This window comes from Eulemur rufifrons, chromosome 5 (assembly GCF_041146395.1).
Source record: "Eulemur rufifrons isolate Redbay chromosome 5, OSU_ERuf_1, whole genome shotgun sequence".
Lineage (NCBI taxonomy): Eukaryota > Metazoa > Chordata > Mammalia > Primates > Lemuridae > Eulemur > Eulemur rufifrons.
Window position 1 is genome coordinate 30708434 of NC_090987.1, and position 22932 is coordinate 30731365.

The following is a 22932-nucleotide window of genomic DNA, read 5'->3' on the forward strand; positions in this document are numbered from 1 at the left end:
ATCTGTCTAGCCCACTGAGAAAGACCCTACTGTTACTCTTACACACATGAAAAATGATCAACCTTCTGCTTTAATGTGAGAAAAGATAACATGATTACAAATTATAAAAAACGTAGTTATTTACAATGATCGGGAGATGTTCTATTCCTCTACCACCCAGCATTTCCAAGCACGTGCCCCAGGGGCCAGGTTCGGAGCGCCTAAGTAGCAAGCCATCGCCCCGCTGACACCTTCCCTCCCTGACGGAATAGGATGCTCCGAGCTCCGCCTTTTAGATTGCACCAAGAGAAGTCAGAAAGCTTGGTGAGTCCAGGCCGGGTTTTCAAGCGGGGTTAGAGGAAGTAACAGCGAGCCGGAAGTTCCAGGGCCCGCCCTGGGAAAGAGGTGGGGGGGAACAGGAGGAAGACTAAGGGCGGGATGGCGGCTCAAATTCCAATTGTGGCCACCACTTCCACTCCCGGGATAGTCCGGAACAGCAAGAAGAGGCCGGCCAGTCCCTCCCACAACGGCAGCAGCGGCGGGGGTTATAGCGCTAGTAAGAAGAAAAAAACGTCCGCCTCTAGCTTTGCGCAGGTACACCATCGCGCTCCTAGTCTGCCCAGCGCGTGCGCGGAGCGGGAGGGGCGGGGCCGGAGCGGAGCGGGAGCGCGTGCGCGGGGCCCGGTGGGGCGGAGCCGAGCGAGAGCGCGTGCGCAGAGCCGGGAGGGGTGCGTGCGGGCTCTGGGGCCGAGATAGTTGCTGGCCCATGGTGTGAATGCGTAGTTTTTTTCCTTAGGTTGGGCATAGGGCTTTGGTTAAAGAATTCCTTGTCTTCTATAGGGAGGAGACAGAAAAGGAGGTGGGAAGGTTATTACTGACTTAGTAGAAGGGCCGCCCCTTCCATCGAAGTCGTGTTTAGGGCGAGGCCCAGGACTTTTCTGAGTGTCATTCATAAGTGAGCGTGTCTCCCCCTTGTCTGTTCTACAGACATTTACCAAGTGTCTTTGACGTGCATAGCTCCCTAATGTCCCACATGGATGCACACAAAGATGTGTTGATACGTATGACTTCTCTCATCCTGAGCAAAGTGCTTTTTTGACCCTCAGTTTCCCCATCCTAAAGTGGGTTTGGGCCAGATGCAGTGGCTCACACCGGTAATCCCAGCACTTTCGGAGGATTGCCTGCAGCCAGGAGTTCTAGAACAGCCTGGGCAACAGAGCGAGACCCTGTCTCTACAAAAAATAAATAAATAAATAAATAAAGTGGGTTTGGTCTTACCTCATGGGGGTTTTAAGGGATATGAAATAATGTTTGTAAAGCACTGATCTCAGCGCTTGGCTCAGGCGTCAGGGCATCTGGGCAATCTAGGCTCCACAATTCCAGCAAAGGATTTTCAGCAGAGTGTCTTGATTAGATTAATGTTTTCTCTGGCTCCTGCATTTTATTCAAAGCAATAAAAGAGCGTAGAGTGTGTTACTTTGTGTTCCTCCACATATGGTGTGGTATCATTCACCCAGCCAGCAGCTGTTCTAGAATGTTAACTACCTGTCCTTTCTTTCATAGGTAATTGGTAGTGTTTTTTTTTTCCTTTGTAGTACTTTATTGAGTACTATAGTATTCAATTACATATGGTACAATGCACAGATCTTAAGAATAACATATGTATACACGTATGGCCGTCACCCAGATAGAACATTTCTAAGAGTCCAGAAAGTTCCCTGGTGACCCTTTCTTGTCAGTACTCTCTTACCTTTCTGACAGAGGTAACTACTGTTCTGCCATCTCTCACAATAGACTGACGTCTGATTTCAAACATAACGTAAGTTATCATACAGAACATGCTCTTTTGTGTCTGTCTGGGTCCCTTTTTAAAAGAATGTTTTTGAGAGTCATTCATTCAATATATCTGATGCATTGTATAACCATACCATACCTGATGGACATTAGAGTTGTTTACAGATTTTGGCTTTATGCACAAGCTGCTCTGAACATTCTTATACAAGTAGTGGACATATGCTTTCATTTCTGTTGGGTAGCAGCGGAATTGCTGGGTCAGAGGTAGGCACACACATTTAACTCAGAAACTATTAAACAGTATTTCCCAAAGTGGTGGTACTATTTTTGCATTCTCACCAGTAAAGTATGAGAGTTCCAGTTGCTCTATATCCTCAACAGTACATAGCATTGTCAGTCTTTTTAAATTTTAGCCATTCTGTTGAGTGTGTAGTAGTATCTCATTGTTTTAATTTGTTTCTTGGATGGCTAATGATATCAGTCACCTTTTTGTATGCTTATTGACCAATCCAAAATCTTTTGTGAAGTGCCTGATTATTTTTTCTAATAAAGGTTTTTAAAATTATTGATTTGTAGGAGTTCTTTCTTATTCTTGATTGGAGTCCTTTGCCAGATAAATGCATTTGAGTACTTTCTCTCAGTATGCAAATGGTATGTTTTGATATCCAGTTGTTTCAGGACCAAGGAATATAGTCTGTACATATTGGGAGGGACCACTGTTTTGACCCCAAAGGTGATATTGACCAATTCTCCCTACAACAAGCTTCAGAGAGTGGCCAGACGCCTTCAGCAGGCTGGAAATTCCTGATCAATATGGTGGCAGTCACAACTCTGATGGTCTCAGGGGTCTTGCTGAGGGGAAGGCTGCCTAGATGCTCCCTTGGGGTCTTCTTTATGTGAGCAGCAGCCTCTGGAGAGGCTGGAAGAACAGGACATTTCCTGAAATAGTGAGTTCTTTTGTCTTTTCTCTTCTCATCTTAAACCCAGCTGGTGTTTAGCTAAAGATGTGTAATGGCCAGTTACCCCATTTCCACCCTCATGAGAAAGGAAAAAACTTGGCTTCTGTCTCCGGGAAGGAGTCTTAGGTTTTTCGTCTTGCTCTAATCCTTCCACCTTGGTCCCCTGTTCCATAGCAAATGCAGGCATTAGCACAGTACTGCCCTGAGGACTGCCTGGAATCTTCCTGAGGTGACTCTCATCTGTGTCCCTTGCTCAGCTTTCCTGTTCTGTTTCAGTTCAGTTCAATCAGCAAGAATTTATTATACTGTGTTTCTGTCATGTCCCAGCAATATACTTAAGACATTTCAAAGGGTTAGCTTGTCCCCACTCTACCAAAAATCTTCCAGGAGGAGATAATGATGTACATACATTGTATTAGTTTTCTACTGCTGCCATTACAAATTACCACAAATTTAGTGACTGAAATGACACCCATTTATTAGTTCATGATTCTGTAGGTCAGAAATCCCGGCATAACGTGACTGGTACTCTGCTTAGGGTACCACAAAGCTGAAATCACTGTGCTGGCTGGGCTGAAGACTGTGGAAAAAAATTTGAGTTCAGGCTCATTCAGGCTATTGGCAGAATTCTGTTCTTCTGGGGTGGTAGGCCTACGGGTCCCTGTCTGCCAGACCCTGCACATGTCCCTTGCCACATGGCCTTGTCCATCTTCTGAGCTGGCTGTGGAGAATATCCCTTGTGTCCAGTCCTTCTCATGCTTCAGATATCTCAGACTTCTCTTATTGCTGACCTCTGGACTCAGATTTAAAGGATTTATGTGGCCAGGCATGGTGGCTCATGCCTATAATCCCAGCATTTTGGGAGGCTAAGGTAGGAGGATTTCTGGGAGTTCGAGACCAGCCTGGGCAAAATAGTGAGACCTCCATCTCTACAAAAAGATAAAAAAAATTAGCCAGATGTGGTGGCATGCATCTATAGTCCTACTATGCGTATAGCTTACTCAGGAGGCTGAAGCAGGAAGATCACTTGAGCCCAAGAGTTTGAGGTTATATAACAGAGTAGTCACCCCATCTCCCATAGATATGGAAGGGAAATATTGACATTGGGGAATATGTAACAGAGGGAATGGCCTGAAAAAAACAGCAAAAGCAAAAATATTTTCTGTCTCTTTAAAACATCCTCCACTCCTTGAGAATTAAAACCTACATCCCTGCCTCAGGCCAGTGGTTGGGAGGGGAAGGGTAAGTCTTTTGTTCTTTGTGCTACAGGAGATGGCTCAGCCCAGACTGGTGGAGGGAGGTCCTGGGTGCGGGTCACGGGATTGTCTTCAGCAGAGATGGTATGATCAGAATCACCAGCTGTAGTTGGACAGCAATTCCCTGAAGCTGAGAACTCAGCCTTTTAAAGCTCTGTATTTGTGCTTATTATTATTAGGACGATGGAATTTCAGACAAGAGTCTCCATCCTCCTCCTTTGCCAGCAAAATAATAAACTTCTCTTTCCTTCTCCTCAAACCACTCAAACCACTTGTTCTTGTTTTTCTGATGTGGCCTCAGGGACAATTGCCTTGAGCTTTCCGTAACAGTTAACGGTGAGCTATGATTGCACCACTGCATTCCAACCTGGGCAACAGAGCAAGACACCAACTCTAAAAAAAAAAAAAAAAAAAAAAAAAAAGGACTATGTGATTAGGGCAGTCCCAGCTGGATAATTGCCTGTGTTTAAGGTCAGTTGATTTGAGACCTTAATTACATCTGCACCCCCCTTCACAGCTGTACCTAAATTAGTGTTGGCTTTAATAACTGGGAAGAAGGTGTGTGTACACCAGAGGTGGGGAACTTTGGTGGAGGAGTGTCTTGAAATTCTACCTATCACACATACAAAACAATCAGAAAGACACAGTAATTTCTAACCTTGAGCCAAAGCTAATTATAGATATTGTCTCATGTTGGTGCCCTATTGTGGCAAGACACAGGGAGATGAGTACTCAGTGTGGTGATGGTAGTCAAAGGAGAGGTGGGGAGGCAGAGGGACTTGAGGTTGACTTTGAGGGTTGGTGGGTTTATGTGGGAAGCATCCCAGGCTCAGAGCTGTACACGTGTAAAATTAACTCAGATTTCCCAGGGTTTCATCAGTGGGGATGTAAGTGTTTTTCTACAAATGATTGTATTTCTTGAGTTAGAAGAGATTTTATAGATCTTTTACCACTGTTACCCTACTTCGGTAATTTCAGCTATATTGTTTCTTAAAGAAAAAAAAAGCATGTAAAACTTTCATGGACTTTTAAAATTTACAAAGGGGGCCGAGCGCGATGGCTCACGTCTGTAATCCTAGCACTCTGGGAGGCCGAGGCGGGTGGATCGCTCGAGGTCAGGAGTTCGAGACCAGCCTGAGCAAGAGCGAGACCCCGTCTCTACTAAAAATAGAAAGAAATTATCTGGCCAACTAAAATATATATATAGAAAAAATTAGCTGGGGATGGTGGCACATACCTGTAGTCCCAGCTACTCGGGAGGCTGAGGCAGAAGGATTGCTTGAGCCCAGGAGTTTGAGGTTGCTGTGAGCTAGGCTGATGCCACAGCACTCACTCTAGCCTGGGCAACAAAGCAAGACTCTGTCTCAAAAAAAAAAAAAAAAAAATTTTACAAACAAAGGGAATTTACATAGAACATTAGAGTGCTTTTCAAGATTGTTGAAAATAACTGATATAATGGATTCTTAAGGTGAGTTTTACTTTCCAGAAATATACATGCTGTTTCTAAAGTAAAATTGAGTGCATAGTTGAAATTTAAGGATGCTTAGAAATTTAAATGTTTAGAATTCCTCAGGAGTTGAAGGGAATATTTTTGCTCTAAAAGTATTCTTAGGAAAGTATTTATAGAAGTCTCTCTTTTTTTTTTTTTTTGAGACAGGGTCTCTCTGTTGTCCAGGCTGGAGTACAGTAGCACAATCATAGCTCACAGCACCCTCAAACTCCTGGTCTCAAGTGATCATCCTGCCTCAGCCTCCTGAGTTTCTGGGGCTACAGGCACATACCATCATGCCTGGCTAATTTTTTATTTTATTTTTTGTAGAGATGGGGTCTTGGTATGTTGCCCAGGCTGGTCTCAAACTCCTGGCCTCAAGCAATCCTCCTCCCTTAGCCTCCCTAAGTGCTGGGATTATAGGCATAAGCCACCGTGCCTGGCCTGGAAGTCTCCTTTATATCAGTCTTAGGAAATAGTATTAAATGGTTTAAAAGTACAAAAACAATTTAGTTTTATTACTCCATCAAGATGGATCTTTAGTTCAGCAGAAATTACTATTAAGTGTTTATGCCCACTAAATTGTACAAATTATCTTAGAATTATAATTCTGTGTGTGGCTTTATATTTTCAGTGTAACTGATGTAAGTATTAATAAAGTCATGAAAGTGCAGTCCTCCATTCATTCTGGTTGTGTTACTTTGAAAGGGTTAATGTTGAGTTGGTGGGTTGGGGGGTAGATAACTATGCTAAAGTAAAAGAAATAATGATTATCAATAAATTAATACTTATTGAGTTTTTACAATATGTGCCGGGCACTATTCTAAGCACTTTCTAAGTACTATCTCATTTAATCCTCCAAACAACCTCTGTGAGTTATTTTCATTTTACAGATAAAAAGACTGAAGGCAGGGGGAGGTTAAGTAACTGGCCCAAGGTCACACAGCTAATAAGTGGTAGAGGCAGCATTCAAACCCAAGGAGGCTGTCCAGAGTCTGCATTCTTTTTTCTTAACTGCCTCTCTTGATATCACTCTATGAATTTCTGCACTGGAAAATGTACTAATTAGATCAGTGATATAACCAAATTCATGGTGCAGAGAAATGCTTTTTGGGGGGATTTTAATGGATTGATATAGGGCAATTTAGACTTTTCAAATGCCAATTAAAGTTGGTAAAATTTACTGAGAAACCAAATTAACCTGTAGACTGAGAGTTACTTGGTAGACTTTTGATTTGTGATGATTAATAAGCAGTTAATAAAACATCTAATGTTGAGAGGCAGCACTGGCCTCTCTAGAAAGTGCAGAGTGGAGGTGAGAATAGAATCTTCTATAACTGGAGGCAACCAGAGAATGCTGGACTGATTTGGTTTATTCATTCAAGAAAATACTCATTCTGCCCCAACTTCTGCAAAAAAAAAAATTATGTTAATCTTAAGTCTTAAAAGCTATTCTTTTCTATTTTTAAAGTTACTTTTTTCCATTTTTAAAGCAGACATAAAAAGTCACCCAGTCTCCTTCCCCAATAACTGCTATAATTTGTGTTTAGGTGTAGATATAATTTTTCATAATTGTATTTGGTGTATAACATTGTGTACCCTGTTTTTTACTTAGCATTATTTTGTGAACATTTTTCTACGTTGATAATCTTCTCAATTAGACTTTAAAAAGTCTAATAGATTTTTATGACTAATTGACTGCATGATGTTCCAAGGAAGAAAGTGTTCTAATTAATTTATTTTATTGAATATTTAGGTCGATGTTATTGACTATTTAGGTTGCGTCTTGCATTTTTGCTGTTTTGAGTAACCCTGTAGTAACTCTGCAGTTTTGACTACGGTTAGCTATTTGAGTCTAGAATACTACTTAGATAGATATAACCTGGCATTTGATTTTCCAGGGATAAGACAAAGGACATTTTTCTCCTTTCTTTGTAACCACAGAGAGAATGCCCAAATTATCCTTAAGTCTGAGTCAGAGTCGAGCAGGCTGCTGCCTGGAGAAATGAAGCCGTTTATCTGGGCTTCACAGTTGGGCAGAGACGGGCTGGGACCCCAGGCCTTGCTGACTGCAGTCTGTTAGCGACAGGCATGTGCTTCTTTAGTAGCAGGTTGGGTTTCTGTTCTCTGGGACTTAAATCAGCTGTTTCAGTGCTGCAAAGAGGGGAAACCGCTTAGCTAGGCATTTCTTCTTTCCTCTTCTTAAGGGTGTTCATTTCTCAGCGTGGGACAGTTCAGTGTCTTGGTGTTAATAGGAATATGGAAACTATACATCATTTTAAGTTTTAAATTTAATTTTATTGCATCTGAGCCTTACAGACTTGATCTTCCCTTTGACTAAATAAAGGTGTCTCCCTCCCTTCCTGTCATCGGTAGACACAGGGGTCTCCGCTGGACTGGTGCCAGGGGAAGAGAAGAAGGAGGGTGTAGTAACATGGTGGAGGGGGCGGGCGACAGGAAAGAAAAGCAGAAAAGCAGTTCTGGCCTAGGTGGGATGTCTGGTTAGTGAGGGAAGGGAGCCCCCTGCCATTTCAGAGGCAGGAGGCAGCTCTGGAATTGGGGGTGGCTCCGCTCATGTCAAGGTGGCTTCCTTTCTCTGGCCCTCTTCCGCTTGACCGCTCAGTGGGTGTCTGGCCCTGCTGACAAGGCAAGAGCAGAGGACGGAGAGAGAAGCCAGCAGGAGGGATCCGTTTTGAAAATCAGCACTTCAGCTCATCCCTTTCATTCTCCCCTGGACTCTTCTCTAGCTGGCTGTCTGCCTCGGCTGCCCCAGACTTTTGACTCTCTGCAGCCCACCCTCCCCTCGCTCTCAGCAGATGCGCTGACCCCCGGCCTTTCTCCCCGGCAGAACTTGACTGTCCAGCCCCCCGCTGACTTGCCGAGGTACCTGTTTACCTGAGTGGCCTCTGGGGAAGCTCCACCTGCCCTAATCTCACTGACGCTCCTCTGTCTGGCAGTGTCCTCGCAGCTCTCCCGGGGGCCTTGGAACTAAAAGCCAATGTCAAAAAAATCGCTGTATTCCTTTCCTTTCAAAGGGCACACAGCATCTTTGAGCTTCCCCACTGGGAATCAGTGAAGAGGAATAAATTGAAAGGAAGAAATACGGTCTTTGAGCATTTCTGGAGTGGAAGAAAAAGCTAACTCCACTGCCTGGGGACAGGGCCCTGGGAGCTGGGCAGGTCTGTGGACTTTCTGTCATCGTCGTCAGAGGCCTTGGGGCTGGCTTTAGCCTTTCCCTGTAGTATCTCCTCTCTTCTTTAGCAGTCTAGTTTGGTTTTTCCTCCCAGATGGAAACAGTATTGTATGAGGAGTCATATTCTTTATGAAAAACTCAGACAATAAAGTAGAAACTTAAAGCATATCTGGCCCCAGGAAATCTCTTTCATATTCTGCCTGTTTTCCCTGGACTAGACTCTTGAGTTGTTCCCAGCCGTGTTGGTTTTTCTCTTTTGATGTGATGCCAGCTGGGTAGTTCTTAGGGTTGTTTATCTCTCTCTCTCTCTCTCTCTCTCTCTCTCTCGTTTAATTTAGGCCACTCTGCAGGCCAGCCTCCCGCCAGTCCCCGGGCAGGAGTAGCCTTGTGGTGCACCCCCATGAACTGTTGTTAGATTCCTTGAGAGAATGGCCTCCTTCCATCTTCTGACACTGGTGGCTGTCCTGGGACCTGCTCACCTTGTGTTCCCTCCAGCCGGTAGGCCTGGGCTCTGTCCTTTCCCCCTGCACCTCAGCCTCTTGAAGGAAGTCACAGCCTCAGGCTCATTTGCTGTCTTAACAGCTGGGTGTGCCCCGGGGGAGAGCACTGTATTTTTTTTTTTAAATCCTCTAAATATTTCAGTGTGAATTTGCTAAAACCAAAGGCGCTCTTACCTACAACTGTTAGGAAACATGGTGGATGGGGGCAGGTGAGGGAGGGGTGTGAACGGAGGAGACGGAGCCCAGGCCCGTTTGTAGAGGCCTGGAGAGCAGTCTGGGAAGGTGACTGAAGAGAGACCATTCTGAATTTTATCAAATCAGCGAATGGACTTTGATGCAACACTGACACTTCCTATACAGACCTTATCTGGTCCAGGACCCAACCCTGGGTCACACGTTGTATTTAGTTGTCACACGGTTTTAGACTCCTGTAATTTGGCATGGTTCTTCCATCTTTATCTTTCATGACCTTGATACTGTTGAAGAGTACCGGCCACTTATTTTATAGAATCTTCCTCAATTCGAGCCCCTCTGACATTTCCTCAAGATTTGGGTTATACACTGTTGGCAAGATTGGGAAGTGATGCTGTCTTGTCCTCAAGGCATCCCATTGTGGCACACGATGGCAGCGTGGCCTGTTACTGATGGTGTTAGCTTTGGGCACTTCATAAGGTGGTGTCTGCCAGGTTTCTCGATGGCACGGTTATTCTTTCTCTGTTTGTATTGCAGTGTCTTGTGGGGAGATACTTTGAGACGATGTAAATATCCCATTTGTCTTCATACTTTTGCCAACCACTTTTAATTGTGCATTGATGGCTTTTGTCTGAAATGGTTATGATTGTGATGGTTACCAAAGGGTGATTTTTCTAATTCAAATCTTCATTTCTTCGACATTTATTAATTAGAATCCTACTATGAGGAGGAACTTTATCTTCCTTCCCATTCATTTATTCATTTTAAAAAATTTTTTCGATTTTTATTTTTTTTTCAGAGATGGGGTCTGGCTATGTTGCCCAGGCTAGAGTGCAGTAGCTATTCACAGGTGCCATCATAGTGCATTGTAGCCTCGAACTCCTGGGCTTAGGCAATCCTCCCACTTTAGCCTCCCAAGTAGCTGGGAATACAGGACATTTATTCATTTTTAAAAATCAATATTCATATCATGGGTTCTTATTTTATTCTGTGGGTTATAATCTATTACTAGCTATATTCATTCATTCTTTTGTAAATTTATTTATTTTTAATAGCAAATAGCATCTTATGTCTGTGGGGAGCAGAGGAGAGGATCTCAGCTAGAAGAAACTAACTTCAGACTGTTCTTATGTTTTAAGGGTATCAGCATAGATGCCATGAGTGAGAATAAAATGGTGTCCTCTGAGTTTAGCACCGGACCTATGGAAAAAGCTGCCAAGCCTTTGCCATTTAAGGATCCCAACTTTGTGGTAAGCATCTAAGATATTATATAAATAAAAAGCCAAACAACCACACCTTGGCCTCTGATCTTGCTGGGCCTGTGGCCAAGGTGGCACTGGCATCTTCCCCCTTGGTCCAAGTTGCCACCTTGTCCCCGTGGGCTGTCGTGGGAGGGATGGGGCTGGAGAAGGGTCTTTTCTGCTGATCTCACCGTGTGCCAGCCCTCAAGGATTTGGGGTCCTTTGTGGAATTCACTAAAGGATACTCTCCTTGAGGGTGGGGTCATTTCCATGATGATTGTTCCCTTTGCCTTTTCTCTGGTCTTGCATAAATTTCAGGTGAGGCTTGACATGTTTAACTAAAAGAAGAGTGCTTCCTCACGAGTTTAAGTAAATCTAAGCTGTTGTGCTGTGAACTGGAAATAGGATACTGTTCCTTTCATTCTTGAGGGATATAACATTATAGAAATTCAGATTATAGGCCGGGCGCGGTGGCTCACGCCTGTAATCCTAGCACTCTGGGAGGCCGAGGTGGGCGGATCGTTTGAGCTCAGGTGTTCGAGACCAGCCTGAGCAAGAGCGAGACCCCATCTCTACTAAAAATAGAAAGAAATTATATGGACAGCTAAAAATATATATAGAAAAAAAATTAGCCGGGCATGGTGGTGCATGCCTGTAGTCCCAGCTACTCGGGAGGCTGAGACAGGAGGATCGCTTGAGCTCAGGAGTTTGAGGTTGCTGTGAGCTAGGCTAACGCCACGGCACTCACTCTAGCCTGGGCAACAGAGTGAGACTCTGTCTCAAAAAAAAAAAAGAAAAAAGAAATTCAGATTATACCATTAAAAGTATATTTTTTATGAATCAGTTTTGGGACTACAACATTAGAGTGTCTGTAACAGATTTTGGTATTCTTTCCCATTTTTTGTCATCTTTGTAGGGAAAAAAAAGAAAAAGCAAGATTTCCAGAAGGCTTGACATGCTATGTCTGGGGCTTACCCAGCTTTCCCCAGATCCTCAGTAATTTGCAAGGCAGAAACTTAACCTTAGAAGGGGGTTTAGGGAAGCAGTCATGAGTTTAAATCTGACTGTGTAGTAAATTTGCTTATTTTAAAGTGATGAGAAACTTGTGAGTGAATTCTACAAAGTTAGACCCAAAAAAGGATTTGGTTTTTTATGTGCGTGTAAAAAAGTAGCTTTTTATTTCTACTCCAGCACTTAACTCACTCTAGGGTTTTGACAGTCCAAACTCTTTGTGTTTTTTTTTTTTTTTTTTTAACTAGGATTAATGTGTACGGTGAAATACTTTTTAAAAATGTCTCACGGGTACAAATGATTGCTGACAGAATGAGATGTACATTACACTTGTGATTAAGCATAAATGTCAGATTCTCAAATGGCAGTCTCCATTGATTTTTGTTTCTTCTAATGCGTGTTTTAATTCAAGCACTCTGGCCACGGCGGTGCGGTAGCTGGCAAGAAGAACAGAACCTGGAAGAACCTGAAACAAATTCTCGCTTCCGAAAGGGCATTGCCGTGGCAACTGAACGATCCGAACTGTGAGCTGTCTAGAGCCTCCCATGTGTTTATAGTGTTCAGACTAGGGACTTTCTTACAACAAACCTACATTATTTTATTGTGTTTGCATTATTATAGGAAACAATGTTTAGCTTGAGAATTTTATAGTGGCAACAATCCGGGGATATTATGTGTCTGTTTTCTCATAACTGTATCTGTATTGAACCTGTTTGTTTCTGTTATCTTGGATGTGTGGTTTTAAGTGTCATTGTTAACATTTCAGACAGGGGAAATAGCTCCTGATAGGATAATATTGGTGTTTCTACTAGACAAACGTCTTATTTGAAAATCTACTTTTAAAATTTGTTTCCAAGAACAAGTATATTGCCAGATTTAGGAAGGTTCCTAAGAGCAGGCTTAAAGGCCAACTCTTTTATTCTCTGAGCCAGTGTTTTGCAGAGTAAATGCTTTATGCTGTGCTATGTTCAAATTTATATAAAACACTGTTGTATGTTCTATTCAAATTCGTTGGAAAGTACAGGTTCAAAGTTCCCTTAGTCCCTTGTCTCACTGTACTTTCATGGGGGTGACTCAGATGGGGGTGACTCAGCTGGGTGACAAGTGAGCTAGTCAGTCGTCTGGGTGTGGACATGGCAGTGTCCGGATGCGCAGATCTAATTGGTTTCATCACCATCAGCCCACGTAGCATGAGACTGTGAAAATAGCTTGTGGGCAGATGAGCTTTCCGGTGGCTCTGTTAGAATATGGGGTCCCTGGTGACAGGGCAGGGCTAGATTTGGAGCCTGCACTTGGTCTATGACGTACTACTGCGTTATTTCTAAGACTCCTGCCCTGCATCTCTGGTTAATCCCCAGAGAAGTCTGTGGGTACTTAATCTCAAAGGAAAATTTCAGGAATATTATCAAACATGATTTTAGGGAAAAAGAGAAAGGACTTGAATGTTTTAAGCCCAGTTTAGTTATATTTTTCTTTTTCTTTTTTCCCCAGACTTTAGTATTGATGCTCCTCCATCCTTTAAACCAGCCAAGAAGTATTCTGATGTTTCAGGTCTTCTTGTGAGTATAATTATATCTCTATATCTTGCAACATTAAATTGAAAGGAAGATTTCTAATTAGACGGTGTTGAACGTGAGCCACGCTAGTCCTGCCTGGAGCCCGCATACAGTGAATGCGTTTGTGTGGCATGTCCATGCTGCACACTGGTGGGTCCACGTGGGCAGCCTGGATGGGCGATTGCGCCAGAAAGCAGGAGACCCAAGTTTCACTTCCTTTTCCTCTGCTAGTTAACTATTAATCTATGAGATAACATGAAAGAAACCAACTACGTATTTCTTTCTTTACTGCTGAAATTTTAAAAACCTGTGTTTTAGATGATGATTGTATTTAAAAAACCAATATTTAAATTTCTCTAAATATGCATAAAAAGGCATTTCGGTTAAGATAGTGACTTATTTTTAACCATCAGCACCCCTTTCCCAAATGAAATCTTTTACAGAATCCAACACATAAAAAGCCTGGAGCCACCTGCCCACTGTGGTCCTGGGTGGATCTGGTCCTCTGTCCCCTGCCCCACTACCCAGCACCACAGTTACCCTCAAGTGCTTCTGGGGAGCACAGTTTGGAAACTACTGGTGTAGCTGGACGAGTGGGAAGTAGGCAAGTTACTGAAGCTCCGGAACCTCTGAGCACCCCGTTTCCTTCTTTATGGAATGTGGGTCCGGTGCAGAACTTGTTAAGACACTTTGAACTCAGCTCCTTAATCCTTTTTTCATCTCCGGTAATTTTGGAAGATGGACTTTTCCTCTTAACTATAGAATAATGAAGCATACCACTTTTTAAACTCATATATACATCATTTAGCTACTTTACGTTTTAATGAAAAGGTATGGCTCCAACTTCTGTAACAAACTGACCAAATTAGTTAGTTATACGCAGTGCGTTAAACAAAGGAGACTTGCCTTCTTTGTCATCATGTAATATCCGCCTTCACCGCTGAGAACATTCATTGTTCTGAAGTCTGCTCTGTCTGAAATTAATACAACTGCCCCAGATTCCTTTTTGTTCATGTGTGTATGGTGTATCTTTCTTGACCTTTTTACTTTTAAACTACCTATATCTTTATATTTCAAGTGCTTTGTTGTTGGAAGCATATCGTTGGGTCATGCTCTGACTTTTAACTGTGGTCTTAGGTTATTCACATTTAAAGTGATTGTTGATATGATTGGATTTAAATCTACCATCTTGCTAATTGTTTTCATTTCTTCCATTTGTGTTTGTTTATTCCTCTTTTTTTGCCCTCAGGATTTAAGTGAGCATTTTCAAGGAGACTGTATTTTTTAGAATAGTTTTAGAATTAAGGGAAAAATTGAGAAGATAGTACAAAGAGCTCCCATATAACCCAAACTTAGTTTCTGCTATTATTAACTGCTGTTACAATTAATGAACCAATAATGATATAGATTATTAACTAAAGTCCACAGTTTGTTCAGATTGCATTAGTTTTTACCTAATGCGCTCTTTTCTGTTCCAGGATCTCATCCAAGATACTGTGTCACATTTAGTCATTGTGTCTCCTCAGGCTCCTCTTGGCTGTGCCAGTTGCTTAGATTTGCCTTGTTTTTGATGATCTTGACAGTTTCAAGGAGTCCTGGTCAGGTATTTTGTAGAATGCTCCACTATTGGAATTCATCTCATGTTTTTCTCATGATAAGACCGGAGTTAATTGAACATTTACAAATTTTATTTATTTTCCTATTGTTTATACCTCTTTTTAAAAAAATTTGAATGGATGCCCTCATGTTTACAATGTACATTTTAAAATAATCTGGTTCTATATTCCTTTTTTAAAAGAAAAATTTTTTTTTTGTTTTCTTGGGGGACCACATGCAAGTTAAAAAATTTTTTTAACAAGGATTCTCAGAGAACAGCTGAGTCTATTTTCAAATAGTAAACCACTTCATGTGCAGTGTGAGGGTCTTATAATAGTCAATTTCCAATTCTAGTCTCCCATTCTTTGTTGTCATATAGTTTACTTTTATATATACTATAAACACAAAATACATTGCTATTAGTTTGTGCTTCAGACAGCTATCTTTTAGAACAATAAAAATAACAATAAAGGAATTTTCTTTTACATTCATTTTATTCTATTTCCAGCTGTTTTCATTTTTTTGTGTACGTCCAGGTTGCAATTTGATAGCACATTCTTTCTACTGGAAGAACTTCCTTTGCATTTCTTATAGAGTAGATCTGCTGCTAATAAATCCCTTCATTTCTTTGTTTTAGTTGAAAAAGCCTTTATTTCTCCTTCATTTTTGAATGATATTTTTAATGAGTATAAAAGTCTGGGTTGATGGTTTTTTCTTGCATCACTTTAAAGATGTCACTGTTTAAATGTTGTCTTTTTGCTTCCATGGTTTCTGATGGGAAGTTTAGTATAATTCTTACCTTTGTTCCTCTTTACAAATGTTTCTTTTCTATTTGACTGCCTTTAAGATCGTGTCTTTGTGTTTTGTTTTCAGCAGTTTGAATAGGACTCTAGGTATTTTTCTGGTATTTATCCACTTGATGTTCCCTGAGTTTCTTTGGATTGGGATTGGTTTGGTGCCTGTCAAGAATTTTGAAAAATTCTTGGCCATCATTTCTTCAAATATTTCTTTTGCCCTGTCTCTCTTCTGAGATTCCGATTATGTTTGTGTTAAACCATTTAATAGTATGCCATAACTCTTGGATGCTCCATTCTATTTTTGCTTTTTAACTCTTATTTCTTTTGGTTTAGTTTGGGTGGTTTCTATTGATGTGTCTTCAAGTTCTTTCCTTATTGTAATGAGTATACCAATGAGCCCACTGGAAGCATTCTGCATCTCTAGTGCTGTTTTTTAATTTCTAGCTTTTCCATTTGATTATTATAGTTTCTATATCTCTAATATAATAACTTTCTAGTCTTGTGTGTTGTCTTGCCTTTAATTCCTTTAACGTATTAATTGTAGTTATTTTAACTTTCCTGTCTGATAATTTCCAATGTCATATTCTGGTCTGGTTCTGGTGATTTCCTTGTCTTTTAGGACTATTTAGTCATTTATATACATATATACACACACACACATATGTATATGTATATATTTTTTTAAGTCCTCAAACATATTTATAATAGCTGCTTTAAAGTGGTTATCTGCTATTTCCAACATTAGGTTCATCTTGCCAGTTTCTATTGACTCCTTTTTTCTTAACCATGGGTCACATTTTCCTGTTTCTTTGCATATCTACTAGTTTTTTATTGTGTACTGGACATTGTGGATGATACATGATAAAAACTCAAGATTCTGTTCTTTCTGTGAAGAGTATTGATTTTTTTTTCCTGTAGGTGTCTAAATTACTGACTGATCACCTTGAATGGGTGTAGGCTTGATTTTATACTTTGTTAGGACAGGTCTGTGGAAAGCCTAAGATATTTCCCAAACTCCTTTAACTTAGTTGCGCTTAACCTCTAAGCTCTTTATCCTCTGCCAATCCTATTGAAGTTTGATGTTAGGCTTTGTTTTGGTGGGAATAGAATAGGCCTTACTCAGGGGCATGGTTTTTACTCCTAAGCTGTGGTCTTTCTGGTGTCTTAGCTGGGTGCCTGAAGTGTTACAGAGATCTCTCCACCTTGGCCGGGCTAGAACTTCAGCAATTCCCAGCACTGCTCAGCAAGATTTGTGAAGTCTTGCCTTGAACATTCAGAGCCCAGCCCATGGTTATGGACTCATGGGGAATCTCAAGCAAGCACTTTGCCCCACTGCCAGTGCAGCGCCCCCTTCTGGTGCCCACCAGTGCAGATTCTAGCTACTTCAGTAGCCCCTGACTCTGGTCTCTGCCTCCCCAGCTGAGTGGGTCCACTGCGCTCTGCTCCAGCTCCAGCTCCCTGCCCCGTGATCAGGAAATGGTCACCGGCAGACCGAGTTGAGGTGATCACCAGGCTTACCCTGTGAGCCTCTCTTTTCTCAGGCGTTGCAGTCTTATGCTACCTCTTGTCTTTGCCTGAAAATAGTTGTCTCATACATTCAACCCATTTTAATAATTGTTTATGGTAAGACAACTAGTCTGGCACCAGTTATTCTATTTTGACCCAAAGTGGAAATCTCTCCCTGTGTCATTTTGAGCTTGTGGAAACCAGGGTTTATGGCCAGACTTGGAGGGGAGCTCCTTAGAGTGTCAACTGTCTCCTCACCATTGCAGGCAGTTCATCTGCCACTACAATGGTTTTCACACTTTAGGAGGCATGAGAATCATTTTGGGAAACATTATTCCAGGCCCCTTTATGCCATCGCCAAAGGACTTGTCATGGTATAAATATATGACCTAAAACCTCTTACCCACTGCATGTAGGAATTAAGAAATTCTGAATATACAAGGAACTCCACCAAATCATTGAAGGACAATCCCATAGAAGAATCAGCATAAAGGATATGAATAGGCAATTACAAGAGAGAAAAATGTAGATGGCCAATAAATGAGTATTTAACCTCACTGGTAAGTAGGAAAAAGACTCATCAAACAGAGAAGAAATTAAGATGTTTGATTATACATTTTGGCATCAACATAGGGAAATAAATATCTTCATACATTGCTATTTTGGGGTGGGAATGTACATTGGCACAGCTTCTTTGGAAGACAATTTGGCACTATCTATTGAGACAAAAAAAGCAAAAGCCTATGGCCCAGCATTTTGCCTTGTAGGCAGCTCCCTAGAGAAATCGTGTACATGAAGAACTTCATGCAAAAATGCTTATGAGAGACTGTATTAGCAAAGTGTTGGAAGCAACATAAAGGTCTATTACTAGAGGTATTTTCCTACTATTCTGTGAGCTCGATGCATTTATAACAACATGGATAAACTCCTAAGATATATTGTTCATTGAAAGACGCAAAGTAGTATAAACAGCATGGTGCCACATACATAAGAATTGACACAACCTCACAAAAAAAACTGGGTCATTTCTCTGGTGTGTTTATATTTGTGTGTAAGGGTATACATTAAAAAAGTCTGGAAGGATGCCCACCTGGCAGTGGTTTCCTTAGGGGAAGGCAAAGGACTTCTGGATGATAGATGGGAGTAAAGGGAGATTTCAGTCTGATCTGTGATGTTTTCTTTTTCTTTTTTTTTTTTTTTAGAGGAGAACATGTTCATCTGCTACCTGTATAATTTAAAGTTACATAATTAAAAAGTAAAGCCCAGCTGATGTTTACACTGCCACACACCTGTTCCCAGCCAGCCACGGGACTGTGCTTGGGCTTGGCAGGAAGGCATGCAGGCTCACACCTGTGTGCAGCCCTCCTTACAAAGCCAGGGGAGTGCGGTGACTCTGGGTGAGATGGGCGAGCCATGAATACCGCCTGCCACCCCACAGCAGGCGGGCCTGACGCTGTTTGCTGACTGCCCTCTGGGAACACAGCCTTTGCTTGTTTCTTCTGGGCTTTGAGGAATGAAATCCAGAGGAGGGTGGGCTGTAGGCGTGAAGTTCTTTTCAACTCTGGGCTGTCACTTGGCATCCCCGCTTCTGTTCAGACTACTGGATGCTGGCCCCTGGGCCAGGTCCAGTCTGTCCAAGTTTTTGTTGGTAACCTTTTTGTTGGTGCCCCGGGATCTCTGTATTCTGCCTTGTTTATCCAGCAGCCTTCTTGGCAGTGAGGTCTGAACTCGGGCGGGCCGGCTCAGCCCAGTTTGGTGGTGGGAGGGAGGCGGCCACAGAGATGGAGCCAGGCTGAGGCCGGTTCATACATGGAGGCCAGAAAATCCAAGCCAGACGCACATGCCCGCACTCTGCTCGGAACTGCAGGGCAGCCTCCCCTGCCAGCTGGTTGATCCAACCTCCTCACAGCCGGGAGCCCTCAAAAGAGACATGTCACTGTTTTTCTAATTAAGCCTTTCCTTCCATCACTGTCCTTAAAGGAAACGTGGTACAGAAAGGTAACATCTAGATCATGCTAAAGGATCAGAGTTTTATTTTATGTAGAGCTTTAATTGATCCTAGCTTTTAAGGAATAATCCCATTTTCCCAACACAGCAGTTAAATACATTAGGGAGATCCTCAGTGGTAAAATGAAGGCTTTCTCGAGCATGAGAAAACTATGACTAAGTTCCCTTCAGCTCGTTGCTTCTTTATTGCGACTGGCCTCCCTTATTAAACCACAGAATTACCGCGCGTCTAGCTCCACACAAAGATGATCGGCCTTGCGGTAGACAATCCGCACTTGAATAAGTGTTATCTGTCTAGACTTTAATGGCATCTTTTATAATTTTTTTAAAGGAGCTCAGAATGACTCACTCTCAGGCTTTCTGTTTCAAACTCTATAGAAGCCGTGTGCTTTGAGGAATATAGTAAGTGAATTATTTTTCTCCCCTTTGCACGTGGGAAAAACAGAGACCAAAAGAGAATTTTGGTATGTCTTAGAAACAGGTTCTCTTTTCTGGGATGGTCTCAATCGTCTGTTTGTTCATTCATTTATTCATTCGTTCATCGTTCTTTGTACAAACCCGACTGAAGGCCCACTGTGCACTCCATGTTGCCCTGGGAGCCAGTCTACTACGATGAGCAAACCACAGGGCTCCTGTCTCTCGGAGGCTCACAGCCTAGAGTTAGGAAGATAGTGAACTGCTGAGCAACAAAGATAAGCATTCCACTAGCAGAGATCTGTGGTGCGGTGAAAGTGGAGGGGGGTCCTGACCTGTGGGGGCACAGATAGGCTTCCCTGGGGCGATGGCTCTGGGGCTGAGTCCTGAAGAATGAGCAGGTGATACTGAGCAGAGTGGGCCAGGCTTGGGGCCCCTGCCTAGGAAAGGGCAGAAGGCGCACGACAAGAGGGAGAGACTTAGATAGAGGGCGAGGCAATTGGAACCAGAGAGTGGGGATGTGTGACCAAGGAGAAGGCTCAGGAGGGAGGAAGGCCCAGAGCTGAGGAGCCACCGAGGACTTGGGCCTTTGTCCCAAGAGCAGAGGAGCCATTTTGAGAGGTTTTATGCTGAGGAATGTACGATCAGAATTACGAGTTCCCAGGTGACCCTGGCTGTGGTTGCAGGAGGGCAGTCCTTTCCAGCGGAAGGGTGGGGGTGGGTGGCTGCACTGCAGCGTGGCCCAGGGAGGCATGGAAGTGGCATGGCGGGGGCAGCAGAAGAGCTGGAGAGGAGCGCACTGGAGGTGGGAGGGCGCAGAGGAGAGGGGTGCGTGCCCGGTGACCTTGGGGTCAGCTCCTGCCTGGAGGAACACAGACCTGGAACGCTTGTTGGAAGGAGGCAGGAGGGACGACCATCATGAATTCAGTCTTGGGGCTGTTGCCTGCAGCCCTTGAGGTGCCAAGAAGAGTCCTAGAGTCTGGTGGTTGATCCTGTTCCTCCCGTCTATACCCTGATGTGTGTCTCAAGTCTGAGGAGGTGGAAGTCTGTGCCACCCTGAGCAATGTAGTGTTCTTGGTGACAGAGTAAGACATAATGAAGATATATTTCAGTAAAGTAGAAACAAATGTTCAAATTTGCACTTGAACTTAAAATGTCACCACCACTCTCTGCCCTTCCCTGTGCCTGTTTCTCACCCAGGCCAATTACACGGACCCTCAGAGCAAACTGCGGTTCAGCACTATCGAAGAGTTCTCCTACATTCGGAGGCTGCCATCCGACGTCGTCACCGGCTACCTGGCCCTGAGGAAGGCCACAAGCATCGTTCCCTGAGCCTGAGAAATGCAGATGAAGTGGAAAACTATTTCAAAGGCAGACTTTGGACTCACAATTTTGTTTCGTGGAAACAAACTCATTCTACCGTCAATCTGAAAATGCCAGTGCTGTGCCTTGGAAAGAATGTTTGGCTTTAATTTAAGGGTTTTTTTTCCCCCCTATGTTTTCTCTCCAAGTGTGATATTTCCTGTTGAATTAAATTATACTTCAGTTGTCGCTTCGAATAAAGTTGTTTGACAAGAAAATACGATAAAACTCAACTTTTAATTTAACCCAAGTAAGTCCTTGAATTTTTGTTTCAAAGTTGTGAACTCTCATTTAACACATTTGATTGAAGACTCTACATTGAATCCACAGCAGGTCTGGATTATTCCTGATCCTGGTGTCTCCCTTTTGTGAGCATGTTAGTCTTCTCTCTGGTCTGAATGCTGGGAAGAGGTCCACAACTGGGTCCGGGGAAGAAAGAGCTGAGGAACTTGTACTGCCCCACCGGGTCAGTCCTCACCTGTGTCTCGGCCTCCAAACCAGCCTCCCTGTGTCTTTGGGAGTGTGGGCCCCAACACGGGCACTCTCTGTGCACAAGAAGGGCTTTTGTCTTGGTACAGGAGGCTGCCCCTTTGGCTGCAGCCTGCTCCGGAAAGATAGCGTGTCCATCCTCCGAGAAGAGGAAGCATTTCCTTGGGCCAGGGAAAGGAGAGTGTGGCGAGGAGCCCTGGGCCTCTCTGAGCCCTCTTCCCACATTCCTCTGGGGAGGACAGTGGAACCAGGCCCTGGGGCTTCTGGGTCAGAGCTGCCTCTGCTGTGGGGCAGAGGGCACCTAGGTGTCCTTTCCTGCTGGGGGGAAGCCCCTCCCGCAACCCTCTCCAGGCTTAGAGAAAAGAAAAACAAAGCGAGTCAGCTGGGGAGCACCTGGGCAGGTGGCAGCTGCCTGGCACCTGGCTCCTTTCCTCCAGGTCGCAGCCTCAGCATCCTTCAGCACCTTCCCAATGATGACTAGTGAGGGCGGGAGAGGGGCTGTCTAGCCTCCCCTTCCCCCGTGACAAGGGGCCTGAGGGGGTGGCCAGGAGAGGTAGGGGACCTTTCCTAAGTCCATGGTCACCTAGCAAGCACCAGAGTCACTGGGGGGGCTAGTTGTGACAGATTGGGTGCTGTGCCTCCGAGTGTCTGATCCAGTGGGTGGTCTGGGCTGGGGCCCAAGAATTTGCATGTCTAGAAAATGATGCTTTGAGGTCCACTGTTCTGGGGAAATCCAAGGACTCTGAAAGACCGGAGCCTGCTACTCACTTCCCACCCTCACTCCTGCACTTCCTGCCGGCAGTCAGCCTAGGAAAACCCCCAGCTTCCCTTTCGGTAGAAACCAGGAGTAACGGAGCCAAGGATCCTTCCTGCTTCACTTCACTGTCTATTATACAAAGAAAACTTGGGGCAGGCCCACTTCTTTTCCATGATGGCCCCCAATTGGGCAGTGTCCTGAAATCATTTCTAACATTGATGCTGGGTGCCACCTCAAGGGTCGGGGGTAGGGGCAGGGTCCCTGATTAAAGAGAGAAGCCTGCCCTACACATGTCCACCCGGGAGGGCCCGCAGACTTGCTCCCACAGGCCTCAGGGTTTCTGGGTGTGTGTTCCATGAACCCTCTGTCAGTGTCACCTGAAGACCTCCTAAAATGCCCGGTTCCTGGGCTACACCCTAGACTTTCTGACCGACTCAGGGAAGTGGGGCCTGGGAAGCTGCATTGACACATTCCCGTGTGATCGTGATGCACTCAGGACTGTGAGAACTGCTGCCTTCCACGGGCAGAAGGGAAGCTCGTGTGCCGAATCCCTCACTGCCTTCTCTCCTATTCCCCTGCTGGGCTTACCTTGCTGACTTCTTTTCCCTGGAGAGCTGTGAGTTTTGAAGGTCAGGCTGTTTCTCACCGTGGGCCCCAGAAGTCCACAATGAGCCAAACCAAGAGAGCGAGCAAAGCTTCATCGGTATTTACAGCCACACCCCCGCCACGCCCCATCGCTGGCATCACCGCCTGAGCTCCGTCTCCCCAAGGTCCCTGGAAAAATTGTCTTCCATGGTTTCAGAACAGGCAGGTCATGGATCTGGTGCCAAAATT

The 22932-nt window shown here is 43.8% G+C and overlaps 1 protein-coding gene across 1 annotated transcript; it reads left to right on the plus strand.

The window, feature by feature from the left end:
- The first annotated feature begins 338 nt into the window (after window positions 1-338).
- On the plus strand, window positions 339-21096 carry INO80C (INO80 complex subunit C). Its single transcript, XM_069468111.1, has 5 exons — window positions 339-573; window positions 10502-10612; window positions 12027-12138; window positions 13106-13173; window positions 20691-21096. The coding sequence occupies exons 1-5, from the start codon at window positions 418-420 to the stop codon at window positions 20820-20822; spliced, it is 579 nt and encodes a 192-aa protein (XP_069324212.1). The 5' UTR covers window positions 339-417; the 3' UTR covers window positions 20823-21096.
- Window positions 21097-22932: the final 1836 nt, after the last annotated feature.

Bases quoted from the DNA above. Each gene is read 5' to 3' on its own strand.
- INO80C (XM_069468111.1), top strand. From the start codon at position 418: ATGGCGGCTCAAATTCCAATTGTGGCCACCACTTCCACTCCCGGGATA. The intron at 10,613-12,026 runs GTAAGCATCTAA...TTTTAATTCAAG, and splicing joins TTAAGGATCCCAACTTTGTG to CACTCTGGCCACGGCGGTGC. The intron at 13,174-20,690 runs GTGAGTATAATT...TTTCTCACCCAG, and splicing joins CTGATGTTTCAGGTCTTCTT to GCCAATTACACGGACCCTCA.